Genomic DNA, 13,973 nt, shown 5'->3' on the forward strand with positions numbered 1-13,973 from the left:
TCATCTCGATAGCCAGTCCATGTGGTGGGGTTGTGCTGTATCCATCTGGCTGAGTCCCCTGATACCACAGGGATAACACTGCTGATACCTGTGCTGTGAATGCCTTGTGCAAGCCTAGGGGTGGTTGCCCATCTTTTCGTGGCATCGGAACTCATGGCAACGACCTTCCTGCCAGGCGGCCAATGGTGTGGCTGGGTGATGCCTACAAGGCGAGCCTCTGTTGAGTGGGTGGTACCGGGGCAGATGTTTGGCACATGAAATATGTTAAACTCTCTGGCCACTCTACTGTGGTTGTATCTCTTCCTTAACGTAATTCTGTATCAGTTCCTGTTTCTGCCTTTCCAGCCTTATGCTCCTTGTATACACCCTGGGAGGAGGGCCAGACATGCCGGCTTGGGGCAAGACCCTTTCCACTGTTCCTGGTGTGTACCAAGACTGACAGGGAGACTTTTGCCGCCACCAAACCCATTTTCTTTATGGAACATACTGGGGACAGGTTTGGTGAAGTTGAGTCATTAAGCAAGATGAGCTCTGGCTCTCTCCTTATAAAGACAACTTCTGCCAGTCAGCCAGCCTCCCTCTGTGCCTACAACTGTTAGGAGGCAACCCCATGGCTATTGCTCCTCAGAAGTCACTCAGTATGATACAGGATGTAATTTTCCATAGGGACCTTCTCCTCGAGTTTGGTGATGAACTTATGGCTAATCTGGAACAACATGGCGTTCATTTCATCCAGCATGTCCAGAAAGACCCTATGGACCATTGCATAGACACTGGCACTTTCATCATGGCATTTGCAGGGGATACCCTGCTTGAGAAGGTCAAGATAATGGTGTACATATGTGATGTGAAACTGTACATTTCCCCTCCCATGCGTTGCTTCCATTGCCTCAAGTTCAGCCAAATTTCCTCGCTATGTGATGCCACCCTCATCTGTAGTGACTGTGGCTGCCCTCTTCATGTTGGGGACCCTTGCACCCCACCGCCTAATTGTGTACTCAGTTATGACTTCCCCTCCTCGCTTCTCCCCTTTATCCCCATCCTGCCCCCTTTCCATTTCCACACCCTCGGCAGCTCCTGTTCCTTCCCCTCCAGGAACCACTCCTCCTCCTCCTCCTCCTCCTCCTCCTCAGCCAGGGAAAATGTCCTCTTTTCTGGCTCCTGCTAGGGATGGAGCTCTATCTCGGAACACCCCTCCCCAGCACTGTCAGGACAGGAAGCTTGCACGCTCTGGTCGGAGGAGATACCTGCACTCCAGGACCCCAAGGCTACTCACTCCCTGTCCAATTCCGACATCACTGCCAGCTATTCCTGTGCTGACAACGCTTCTTTCCTCCCTCCGAGGGAGAACAAGAAGCAGCTAAAGTCAAAGGATGTGGCTTCCCTGGCTTCTTGGAGGACTTCGCCCCTCCACCTCATCCCGAATCAGACTCAGTTTTTATGGATGTCGCCCCATCCTCATTGGTTAAGACTATCGACCAAGTGACTTGACCTCCCCTCAGCTTCTTTATGTCTCACCTGGACTCTCACCACATGATAATCCAGTGGAATTGCAACGGATATTATCGGCAACTCCTGGAAATACAACGCCTTGTTTCTTCCTACTCTTTGTTCTATCTTGCTCTTCAAGAAACCTACTTTCGTGACGACCACTCTCTAAAGTTTCATGTTATGAGCGTTCTGTCGGAACCTTGTTTGCCCTGGGATAGCGTCTGGAGGGGTCTGCACTTTGTTTCACACCGATGTCATTAGTGACTGGATCCCCCTTCTGGAAGCGATACCCACCTGGAAGCGATAGCAGTTAGAGTGCAGATGACTGTGGCAATCACCGTTTGCAATGTCTACCTCCCTCCAGGTAGGCCACTTTCTTATGTTGAACTGTCTACCGTATTACAGCAACTCCCGCCCACGTATCTCCTCCTTGGGGACTTCAGTGCACACCACCCCCTGTGGAGGAGTGCCACTTCGTTGGGTAGGGGTCTTCTACTTGACCAACTTACTACAGACTTTGATTTGTATCTCCTCAGTGACAGTTCCCCTACCCACTTCAGTGCCGCTCATGGAACCTTTACTGCTCTCGATCTCACAATCTCCTTCCCTGCTTCATGACTTGCTTACATTGGTCACACTTTGATGATCTTTGTGACAGTGACCACTTTCCAGAGATTCTGTTGTTCCCCTGCCGCTGCCAGGCAGACAGGCCGCCTCCTTGGGCATTCTGCAGCGCCAACTGGCCTTTATATACGTCTGCTTTGTGCACTTTGATACCCCTCTCTAGAATTGCATTGACACTGTCGTGCAGGGTATTTGTGCCACTATTCTTCATGCTGCTGGCACTGCTGTCCCCCTATCCACAGGTCGCCCTTCTCGTCGACCAGTACCGTGGTCACTGTCCAGGAGCGCTGACGGGCACTGCAACAGTTTAAATGACATCATTCACAGACCAACCTCCTCGCTTTTGAGCATCTCCGTGCTGAGTCTCATTACCTTATTAAGTGGAGTATAAAGGAATGCTGGAGGTGGTATGTTTCCTCCCTGGGGACATATGGCTCTTCATCGCAGGTTTGGTTCAAGCTCTGTAGTCTTCTGGGCCACCAGTAACAGTCAACTGTCCAGGGGCTTATCCTCCAAGGTGCTCTGTCTACTGATCCATTGGTCCTTGCAGAACACCTCGCGACACACTTTGCGACAGCGTTAGCATCCTCTTCCTATCCTGCCACATTTCTCTGGCAGAAACACTGAGTTGAACAGACCCACCTTCTGTTTCAACCCTCACCAGGCTGAAACCTATAATGAACCCTTCACTGAATGGGAATTCTTGCAGGCTCTTACCTCTTCACGTGACACGGCCCCAGGCCCAGATTCCATCCACAACCAAATGATCCAGCACTTGGACCTTACACTGAGGCAGTATTACTCAGTCTTCAACTACATTTGGCTCACAGCTGTCCACCCCTCACAGTGGCAAGACAGTGTAGTTATCCCCATCCTTAAGCCTGGGAAGAACCCACATCTCTCGACAGCTACTGCCCAATTAGCCTGACGACCGTACTTTGTAAATTGCTTGAGTGGATGGCTAGCTTCCAGTTATATTGTGTACTTGAATCTCAGGGCCTTTTGTTCCTGTATCAGTGTGGCTTCCGGGAAGGATGATATCGAACTGACCATTTACTCAGATTCAAAATTGCAATCCGACTGGCTGTTACTAACTGTTGGCACCTTGTCAGGTCTTCTTTGGCCTACGTAAGGAGTACCACATGGCTTGGCACCATCGCATTTTAGTTGTCCTCTGTGATTGGGGCTTTCACGGCCCCCTTCCTGGTCCCAGTGGCACTTCACTCAGCGGTCCTAGGATTTAGGGGAATGGTATCTCAAGGGTTCTGTATTAAGTGTCACACTCTTCCTCATAGCCATCAGTGGGCTTGTATCTCTGTTGGTCCTCAGGTTCCCCGGCATTGTATGTTGACGGTTTTTGCATCTGGTGCAGCTCCCACTCGATAGCATCTGCTGAGTGCCAGCTCCAAGGGGCCACCCGACGGACCTCTGAGTGGACTGTCTCCCATTGCTTCCAGTTTTCTCCCTCCAAAATGTGGGTTATGCATTTTTGTGATCAGTTCATAGTACACCCTGAACCAGAACTTTATTTAGGCGACCAGCTCCTAGGTGTTAATGCACAATCCTGTTTCTTGGGCCTTTTTCTTTATGAAACTAGCAATACCCGGCGAATGTCGTTCCGCCTCTGAAAATCTTTGTATGTTATAGCTGACCCGGCAAACGTTGTTTTGCCATATAAATTATCTCTAGTCTATAAGAATAATGTATACGTGTAACACAACAGCCGTTGTTGGCGGGAGCTCGTGACACAAACAATGGTAATGGCTGAAAACTGTATAGGGAGTGATAAAAGGCGTAGGGGTAAGTCCAGCAGTATTGGCCACTATTAGTTCTAACGTTTCTATGGTAGATCGCACAGATTTAACAATTGCAGGCGATACACGGCTCGTCCATGAGCATACAAACACAGTGGCAATTTCGTGTCGAAACGTGTTCGCCAGCATTATGAATAAGGCCAAGCGCACACGCATCGATTTTTATTGTACGTAAAAATATTGTACGGTTAAATTCTTTCAGAGGAAGAAAGGAGAGCATAGGAACTTCTTTTTTCCACTAAAAGAATCTGATCGTACGATATATTTCCACTCACTCACTCACTCACTCACTCACTGGTCATACCGGACTCGAGAGTCCATTACCGCAGCAACTTTTTTTTCTCCATCTGTTCCTGTCTTGGGCTATTTCCTTCCATTCACCTTCAATACCTAGGCTCCTCAAATCAGCCTTCACATTGTCCTCCCATCTACGCCTCAGTCTCCCCACAGGACGTTTTCCCTCTAAGCGCCCTACCAGTACTCTGCACGCTGCCCTGCCCTCATCCATTTGAGCTACGTGACCCGCCCATTGCAGCCTATGTGATTTAATAATACGGATTATGTCAGGGCTTAAATATATTGAATATATTGATATATTTCCATACTATAAAAATCGATGTGTGTGCACTAGGCCTAAAATTCAGTTTGGCGAATGACACGTGCTACCTAGTTAAACTTCTCGGTCTAGTTACATCGATTCAAAGAGGGGATATTCGAGTCGTTGTTTTTGGTACTTTTCTTCAATTACCTATCTATCGATTAGTGAAAGACCTGGCGCGGATAACTGATCAAGTGATATTTGATCAGTTATCGACTGGGGTTGAAAATTATTAAATTTCTAAAATCGCTATTAAAAAATAGGGGTTGGTGGTAGAAGGGTGAAAATTTAGGGTTGCATGTATTTTGTAATGTCACATCATAAAAAAATTAAAATAAAAAGTTCTGTCCAAAAAACAAAAAAATTTTGGGGTGGGCCACCCTTATCACTTACGGGTGTGAAAAATAGATTACAACCAATGCTCAGACCTACCAAATATACATGTAAAATTTCATCAGAATCGATCGAGTCGTTTTGGAGGAGTATGGCAACTAACACTGTGACATGAGAATTTTATATATAAGGAAGTTGATGTGGCTGCCCCATATTCGCTGCCTGAAGACTACATGCATGTGGAAGCTTAATGCTCTCCGCCTCCTGGCCCACACATCTTGGGATGCAGACCACGCTACCCTTCTCCATCTTTACAGTGATCTGGTCTTGTCCGGACTAGGTTATGGAAGTCAGGTTTACGGCTCAGCTGCTCCTTTCACTCTGAAAATACTTGATCCTGTTCACTATTGTGGGGTGCGTCTGTCTGTTGGTGCCTTTTGCACTAGTCCCGCTTAGTCTTCTGACAGAAGCGGGGATTCCCCTGCCACAAATAGGATGAAACCAACTCGTGGTTTCTTACGCAATCGCCATTCGCAGATTCCCTGACCATTCCGTATACCCTGTCCTCTTTGCAAGCGAGGGATGTCTCTCTCCTGATCGCTGCCTATGGGTGGGATTTCCGGTTGGAATGCGTCTCACTTCCCTCTGTCAGGATATCCATCTCCATTCACTGAAATGTGCCCCATGTATTTCCTCTCACAATCCGCCTTGGGTGGTGCCTAGACCACAGATTAGGATTGATCTATTCCAAAGTCCTAAGGTATCTGTCACTCCTTTGGTCTTCCGGCATCTTGTGCATTCCATCCTTGCAGAGTTCCAGGTTGCTACCATCTTCTACACTGATGGTTCTAAGACGTTAGATAAATCTGGATACACTTTCACGCCTACTACTGGCTTAGAACACCATTTATTGCCGGAATCATGTAGTGTGTTCACAGCAGAGCTGCTAGCCGTTACCAGGGCACCCATTTTGTTACTCAGGCCTCCCTCCAGTGTTTTAATATGTAACGACTCATTGAGCATCTTGCTACTCTTGTCATCCTTTGATCTCTGCTGTTCATGACCTTCTCTCCTACTTTGGCCGTGCCGCCTGCTCAGTTGTCTTTCTCTGAGTCCCAAGTCAGGGAATGAACAGGCTGACTGTTTGGCTAGATAAGCTGATACTCACGCTCCATTCCCTTTCGTGACTCCAGCTGCAGATAAGCAGATCTACACTCATGCTCATAAATTAAGGATAGTTGCAGAATGTGGTGTCACACAACGTGGCACTACACAAAACTGGCGCTAATAGCATAGGCACGTAGGGAACAAACACGACACAGATCTGTAAGTCCGCGGTATCGGTGATAAGTTGAGAAAACCGTCCCGAAACACATGTGTTACACAACACCACTTTTCCTGTGCATGTACCACGACATCAATATGGGATATGATCACCGTGCACATGTACACAGGCCACACAACACGTTGGCATACTCCGGATCAGGTGGTCGAGCAGCTGCTGGGGTATAGCCTCCCATTCTTGCACCAGTGTCTGTCAGAGCTCCCTAAGTGTCATAGTGATTTGAAGACATGCAGCGATACATCGACTGAGAGCATCCCAGACGTGCTCGATTGGGTTTATGTCTGGAGAACAGGAAGGCCACTCCATTCACCTGATATCTTCTGTTTCAAGGTACTCCTCCTTGATGGCAACTCGGTGGGACCGTGTGTTGTTATCCATCAGGAGGAAGGTGGGACCCACTGCACCCCTGAAAAGGCAGACATACTGGTGCAGAATGACTCTCCGATACAACTGGCCTGTGACAGTTCCTCTGTCAAAGACATGCAGGGGTGTATGTGCACCAATCATAATACCACCCCACACCATCAAACCACGACCTCCATATGGGTCCCTTTCAAGGACATTAATGGGTTGGTATCTGGTTCCTGGTTCTCGCCAGATGAAAACCCAGCGAGAATCGCTGTTCAGACTATACCTGAACTCGTACGTTTGAACATAACCTGGGGCCACTGTTCCAGTGACCATGTACTGTGTTCTTGACACCAGGTTTTACGGGCACTCCTGTGACCAGAGGTCAGTGGGATGCACCTTGCATGTGTCCGGGTGAATGAACCATGTCTGTTTAGTCATATATAGACTGTGTGTCTGGAGACAACTGTTCCAGTGGCTGCAGTAAGGTCCCGAGCAAGGATACCTGCAGTACTCTGTGGCCGTCTGCGGGCACTGATGGTGAGATATCGGTCATCGTGTGGTGTTGTACACTGTGAATGTCCCATACTGTAGCGCCTGGACATGTTTCCTGTCTGCTGGAATCACTGCCATAATCTTGAGATCACACTTTGTGGCACACGGAGGGCCCGTGCTATGACCTGCTGTGTTTGACCAGCCTCCATTCGCCCTAGTATTCTACCCCTCATAACATCATCAATATGTGTTATTTGAGTCATTTCCAATACTCAGTCACCATTAGCACATATGTAAACGTCTACACACTTACTCGCTGCACCGTACTCTGACATGTACCAACAGACCTCTGCGTATGTGGACTGCTGCCAGCACCACCATGCAACGACCGCGGGTCAAATGCACCACATGGTCATACCCTGAGGTGATTTAAACACGCAAACTGCCCCGCAGTGCATTGTTTCACCATGTACCCTTAATTTATGAGCATGAGTGTATGTCAAATCTCTCTTTGCCTGAAAGTGGAATGACGTCTGGTGCACCATTGCTCTCACTAATAAACTCCACACAATCAAGGAGAGTGCTGTGCTTTGGTGCTCTTACTTCACTCCTCTCTTAAAGGAGTCGACTTCTGTGCTTTGGTGCTCTTACTTCACTCCTCTCTTAAAGGAGTCGACTTCTGTGCTTTGGTGCTCTTCTTTCCGCTCACCTTGGAAGAGTCCATTGCTTTATGCCGTCTACACATGGGTCATACCAGGCTCACCCATTGTGTGGAGCCAGACTGACGATATCCCACATATTGGTAGATTATCCCCTTCATGCTAAGTATAGTCTTCCTTAATTTTAATATTAGCAGACAATTCATGGGTGATTGAACTGGTCCTCAGTTTCCTCTGTGAAAGTGCTTATTTCCAGATATAGTATTTTGCTTTACTCCTGGAGCAGAGGCAGGGTGATTGTGGTTGGGGCCTCTCTTCATATTTTCTCAGTCTGGGACACCATGACCACTCCCCCATGGAAAGATCACTCTTTTTTCCAGCTTTTAGATTTGGTATAACCTTTTATGCCTTTTGCTGTGTGTGTTTGACATCCCTGACTGGATCTATCCACTTTTAGCTGACCCTCTTTCTCCTGTGAGTAACTTAGGAATTGGAGGTCTGATGATCTCGCCATTCTGGCCTATAAACCCTCTCAATTAATCAATCAATAAGTCTCAAAATTTGTCAGGGAAAAATCTAAAATATGTCTGGAAATCAGGGAATTTCACTTGGGGAAACTTGTGGCAACCCTGGTTGTGGATCATTGTGGATTAATGCACTTAAGGAGCCTTCATCAAACCCCAAAGATCTTGGTAAATATGAAGGATCACTAATGTCAAAATTATCCTCCTTAAAATGAGAGAACCATTTTCTTGCTGTGCTCAGGCCAATTACATTGCCCCCATACACAGTGCAAATATTTCTGGTGCCTCTGCTGCTCTCGCCCCTCTGCTGAACTTAAAACAAGAAGAATATGTCAGAAATGTTCAGATTTCTTCACTTCCCACTTCATTTTCTACCATCCACAGCTCCACTCGCTATCTCCAAATGATAGTATGTAAACTCAAATAGAAACAGTGAACTATAAATAAAAAATGGCAGTTGATAAATAAACCCTTACAACCTGAATACCAATATGCAAAACACAAATGCTATGAACTTGTGCACCAATGTAATATATAACATCATCTCGCAGTTTAGTGGCATGGCACAGTGATTAATGTGTAAACTCAACATTATAAAAGTCGTATGTTTCTCTCTCATCAAAAACATGAATTTTTTTTATTTCTATAAGCAAAGACTGTGATTATTTTTGTTCAGCTACATTGGTAATGCTCATGTAGCCAGTATGAGGATAGTTCAAGGTAACCAAGGATAGTGAGAAATTACAGTTTGCTTTTAGCGCTGAAACTGAAATTTTTTTGTCTTTAGTTTGTTTGTAGAGGTTAGCTTCAATCGCCGTGAAGAAAGTGATTGTGATTTTAGTTGTGGCACAGATTGTTGGCCGCTGTTTCTACGGATACATTGCACACCACAAGGTTGTGGGTAGGATAGGGCACGAGTTTAAATTCAGGACTACAATACATGTTTTCTCTAACAGTTCAGTCTTTGGTCACTGAAACTCAGCTGTCGACAGAGCATCTCGCATTTCTGTCATTCCTTGTGGTGGCTGCTTCCAGCATTGCTCTGTGTTTCACATTAAGAGCATTTGCATGGTTGCCATAAGTTCTGGAAATCAGGGAATATCGGGGAATTTCAAACATGTCAGGGAAATACAAAGAAAATTGAAGAAAGGAAAAAAAAAAAAAAAAAAAAAAAAAAAAAAAAACACTGGAAAATCTTGTTTTTGTCTCCGTAGATGAAATCGTTTGTTTACTGAGGTGTCATGCATTGTCGCTGACTACACAGTTGAGTACATGTGCCGCTTCCCTACTTCCTCATTACTACTGCTTTCCTCATTCCTGCCATTTCTCTCAGGCTGCACTCCTACTGTTCCCTTCTGCTTGCAGTCAGCACTGCCACCAATTCTTGTCGCTAGTCTAGCAGCTGCCGACAAGCGGCAGGGAGGCTTGAGGAGTAGTTTGTTTGGATCCGATTCTCAGAGACTGCAGTTGCAGCGGCTGGAGATGGCGGTCATGTGTGCATGAGTTGTGTCTGAGCGAGTGTGTGAATGTGTGTGTGCTCTCACTTTCTAGCAAAGGTTGTAACCAAAAATTTAGTTCTGAAAGTGTGATTATCTTTTCTACGTGCCTGTGTGTGGCTCAGCGATCATCTTTACAGTGAGTTGCTACCTATCCTCATTATTATTGATTCTCAGATTATTTGAACAAGTTATCTGTTGCATAGATAGACCAACATGGTCTCATTTCATCAACATGGTGTCTGTAGCTTGTGAATAGCTAGCCACACAAGTGGATTTCCACGACGGGCCAAACCCTCAGGCCATTTCTGCAGGTATCTCTTAACAGATCAGGCGTTCCGATTTGAACCCGATTGTTTCCCCATAATGAGCAAGCCCTACTTGTCAGATCTAGTCTCACCAATCTACCCGAATGGCGTTCGGTTTGTGTATGGCATAATGCGGCTGATTTCCGTGCTTTATCCATGGACCCAGGACTGTGGTGCTCCTCGGCAGGCCTGAGGCCGTGGGCTATGGATTTCAGGAATTGCGACTGTCTTACCACAAGTACATTGTACATTGCGGCATTTTACAGACATTTATTCTAGTACATTTTGGCACTTGAAAAGTAGTTTGTATATTAGAAAGTATGGATGATAAGAAGAAGAAAATTGTGGCAGTTGTTGGCAGTTTGTACACTATGCACTCACATATTTCTTGAATGAAAAACCACACAATACCTCTAAAATAATAGATATAACACAGTGAGTAACAGCTGACAATAACGAATATAGTAGAACCAACATTTTATTGGTTGTCACATATAGTTTTGGCTTGCACAACTCTACTGTGCTGTATACACCTCTTTCAAGTGGCCTACATTTTTCTCAGGTTATTTCTGAAATCAGTGAAAGTATTTTAAATCTGTCTTTTGACTCCAACGAAATGCATATTTTTGTTACCAAATGTGTTTCGTTTTATTGAAATAAAATAACATCAGTTGTCTTAATGAAACACACATACCATTTCGCTTGCTTTCTCCATCTAGAAACAACTAATTACAAAAGATGTGGATATTAGTACTTAAGATTTTTGCTCACATGTTTAGAAATATTGAAGTCCTTAAATTTTTTTGTCAACTTATACCTTTGCTTACCCTTGAGATCTCAAAATTTGTCAGGAGAAAATTCTAATCGGGGAAATGTCAGGGAAATTCACTTGGGGAAACTTGTGGCAACCCTGATTTGTGAAGTGATTCGCTGTGTTTGTGTGTTGCCTATAACCTAGCAATAGCCGGCAGCTGATGAGGCAACATTATAATGGCAAGTGACAGATATCAACTGTCAAGTAATCCTAACTGGATTATACTTACCTATGGACTTTTGTGCAAAGGAAGAACTCATTAAAATATTGGTTGTTCTTTGAATACACCTCTGTCTCCTAAATGCAGTGCATTCTGCATCATCTTGCTATTTATCATTGCTAACCACCACACTCCACTTCCAAAAGATCCCCATGCACTGACTGAGATATGAGCTAAGAACTAGAATTAGTGGTTAAAGACACGAAAACACCAGCAACAATTAATGGACTACACATTCACATTTGTGGTCTCTCAGTCTTTCAGAATAAATATGAAAGCTAATTAAGCATAAATACTGAGGATAAAAATGGTGGCACAAACATATCTTCTGAACACTTTTTCATTTGACACAATCACAAAGCATTATCCGGTACTGGCTTGCTCTGGCTAGAGAAGGCTGATACCAGTTGATGTTTTGAAGAGTTTTCTGAATGAATAAATAGTTAACAATAATTCCATTTAACACATTCACTGTTTCATTGAACAGAAATGTCAGTAGTTGCAACTGAACTATCTCATTGTACTTGTCAGATGGTGCATACTAGCGAAAAAAGTTGTACTTTACATGATGGTTTTGTCACAATCCTGTAGAAAGGATCTAATAAGCATTTGACTATATTTCTAGCTAATGAAGTTTTCAAATTAATGATCTGAATATAATAGAGGGAAACATTCCACGTGGGAAAAATATATCTAAAAAGAAAAATGATGAGACTTACCAAACAAAAGCGCTGGCAGGTCGATAGACACACAAACAAACACAAACATACACACAAAATTCAAGCTTTCGCAACCAACGGTTGCCTCATCAGGAAAGAGGGAAGGAGAGGGAAAGACGAAAGGATTTGGGTTTTAAGGGAGAGGGTAAGGAGTCATTCCAATCCCGGGAGCGGAAAGACTTACCTTAGGGGGAAAAAAGGACAGGTATACACTCGCACACACACACATATCCATCCGCATATACACAGACACAAGCAGACATTTGTAAAGGCAAAGAGTTTGGGCAGAGATGTCAGTCGAGGCGGAAGTACAGAGGCAAAGATGTTGTTGAAAGACAGGTGAGGTATGAGCGGCGGCAAATTGAAATTAGAAATTAGCGGAGATTGAGGCCTGGCGGATAGCGAGAAGAGAGGATATGCTGAAGGGCAAGTTCCCATCTCCGTAGTTCTGACAGGTTGGTGTTAGTGGGAAGTATCCAGATAACCCGGACTGTGTAACACTGTGCCAAGATGTGCTGGCCGTGCACCAAGGCATGTTTAGCCACAGGGTGATCCTCATTACCAACAAACACTGTCTGCCTGTGTCCATTCATGCGAATGGACAGTTTGTTGCTGGTCATTCCCACATAGAACGCTTCACAGTGTAGGCAGGTCAGTTGGTAAATCACGTGGGTGCTTTCACACGTGGCTCTGCCTTTGATCGTGTACACCTTCCGGGTTACAGGACTGGAATAGGTGGTGGTGGGAGGGTGCATGGGACAGGTTTTACACCGGGGGCGGTTACAAGGGTAGGAGCCAGAGGGTAGGGAAGGTGGTTTGGGGATTTCATAGGGATGAACTAAGAGATATAATGAAGTTTTCAGAATGATAAAAACATTGAGAAAATACTCTTTTTTATATGATTATTGTATAACATGACTTTTTTTACAAAAAATAAAATCCATTGTATGCTTTCTTTTTCAGTGATTATCCTCTGCAGCTTTTCTCACCTGTTATAGCAATATCGAATGCACTATTCAACCGTACTATTGGGACAAAACACACTCCATCACAAGCACAGAGATGATCACTGGCTTCAAGTGTTCCATCTAATATACATGTACCAGAAAATGTACTGAACTGTGTAATTAACTCAATTTTAAAAGACAGGTGTTTTAAAATTCGTTTTAGTGCTACTTCAAATTATTTTGAAAACATATCACAGTTGCTTGAAAAAGAGAGAACTTTCAGGTTTTGGGCTTTATTCGTAGCGAGCCCATTCGGAAGCAGATCAGTTTTGCATAATTTACATGTTTTGCTTTATAATTTCATTGATGCAGAGTTATGGTATTGTAAGCAGTACAATAACAGTGGTGGAGAAGGAACTAGTTTTTCCTCTTCTTTTCCTAAGAAGTGTCTAAGTGATGTACAATCTGTGATTTTTTCCAAGTAAATCAGCACAGGGAGAGAGAGAGAGTGTTTTAAAAGTTGTGAAATTCTAGTCATAAGACTTCTCCTTTTTACTCTTGTGTTGGTGTATACTCTGATGCACTGCTCACAGATGTGCAGTGATTTTGTGCCTCATTGACAAATTTTTTGCATATTGTTTAGTTATACTTTTATACTGATATTGATATGGATATAAAATATATACAAAATATAACAATGGTTTTTTTCTCTCTGTTTTAGTATTCATGTATTCCCTGTAGTTGACAAACAGCCACATTGCAGTTATAACTGTGAAGTGAGCAGCTACACAAAATATGTCCTTATCGAGGTTTCATAGACTGTGTGTGATGTGACACACATCTTCAGTTGAGATCAGGCAGTTTAATGTCAATTAGTTTAAGTAACTAAGCTGAAATAAATCTTACTTCAATTGAAGTTTTGAGCCAGGTGTTATTGTAATGTGTATGTAATTGACGTATCAAAGAAACACATGAGGATATGAACAAACCATCAGTATTACTAAATGACTAACTCAGTTTGTGGCTTTCAGTCCCAGTTGCAAGTTGCCTATCTAACAGCCCAGGGGAAAAAAATTTAATTTTCAGTATTTCATATAAGTACTGAGCAAATTGAATGTACTGGCATAATCTGCTCATTAAGAGGTATAATTTTATTTTAAAGGTTTAACATAGTAAGATGGGTACTACAGTCTTGAGGTAGCATAACTTTATCAGAGTGTTTGAGAATGAGAGCACTT

General features: G+C 44.1%; 1 protein-coding gene across 2 annotated transcripts in view; it reads left to right on the forward strand.

Annotated features, from left to right (window-relative positions):
* LOC126091988 (etoposide-induced protein 2.4 homolog) overlaps positions 1 to 13,425 on the forward strand; it is a 56,747-nt gene extending 43,322 nt beyond the window's left edge. Inside the window, exon 7 of one of the 2 annotated variants that reach the window (XM_049907355.1) lies at positions 12,752 to 13,424. In XM_049907355.1, coding sequence (XP_049763312.1) covers positions 12,752 to 12,854 — 103 coding nt within the window. In that variant the 3' untranslated portion in view covers positions 12,855 to 13,424. Of the gene's footprint in view, positions 1 to 12,751 lie in introns of both variants that reach the window. The other variant, XM_049907354.1, reaches the window with a different exon arrangement.
* Positions 13,426 to 13,973: the final 548 nt, after the last annotated feature.

Source organism: Schistocerca cancellata, chromosome 7, assembly GCF_023864275.1.
Source record: "Schistocerca cancellata isolate TAMUIC-IGC-003103 chromosome 7, iqSchCanc2.1, whole genome shotgun sequence".
NCBI classification, from domain to species: Eukaryota; Metazoa; Arthropoda; class Insecta; order Orthoptera; family Acrididae; genus Schistocerca; species Schistocerca cancellata.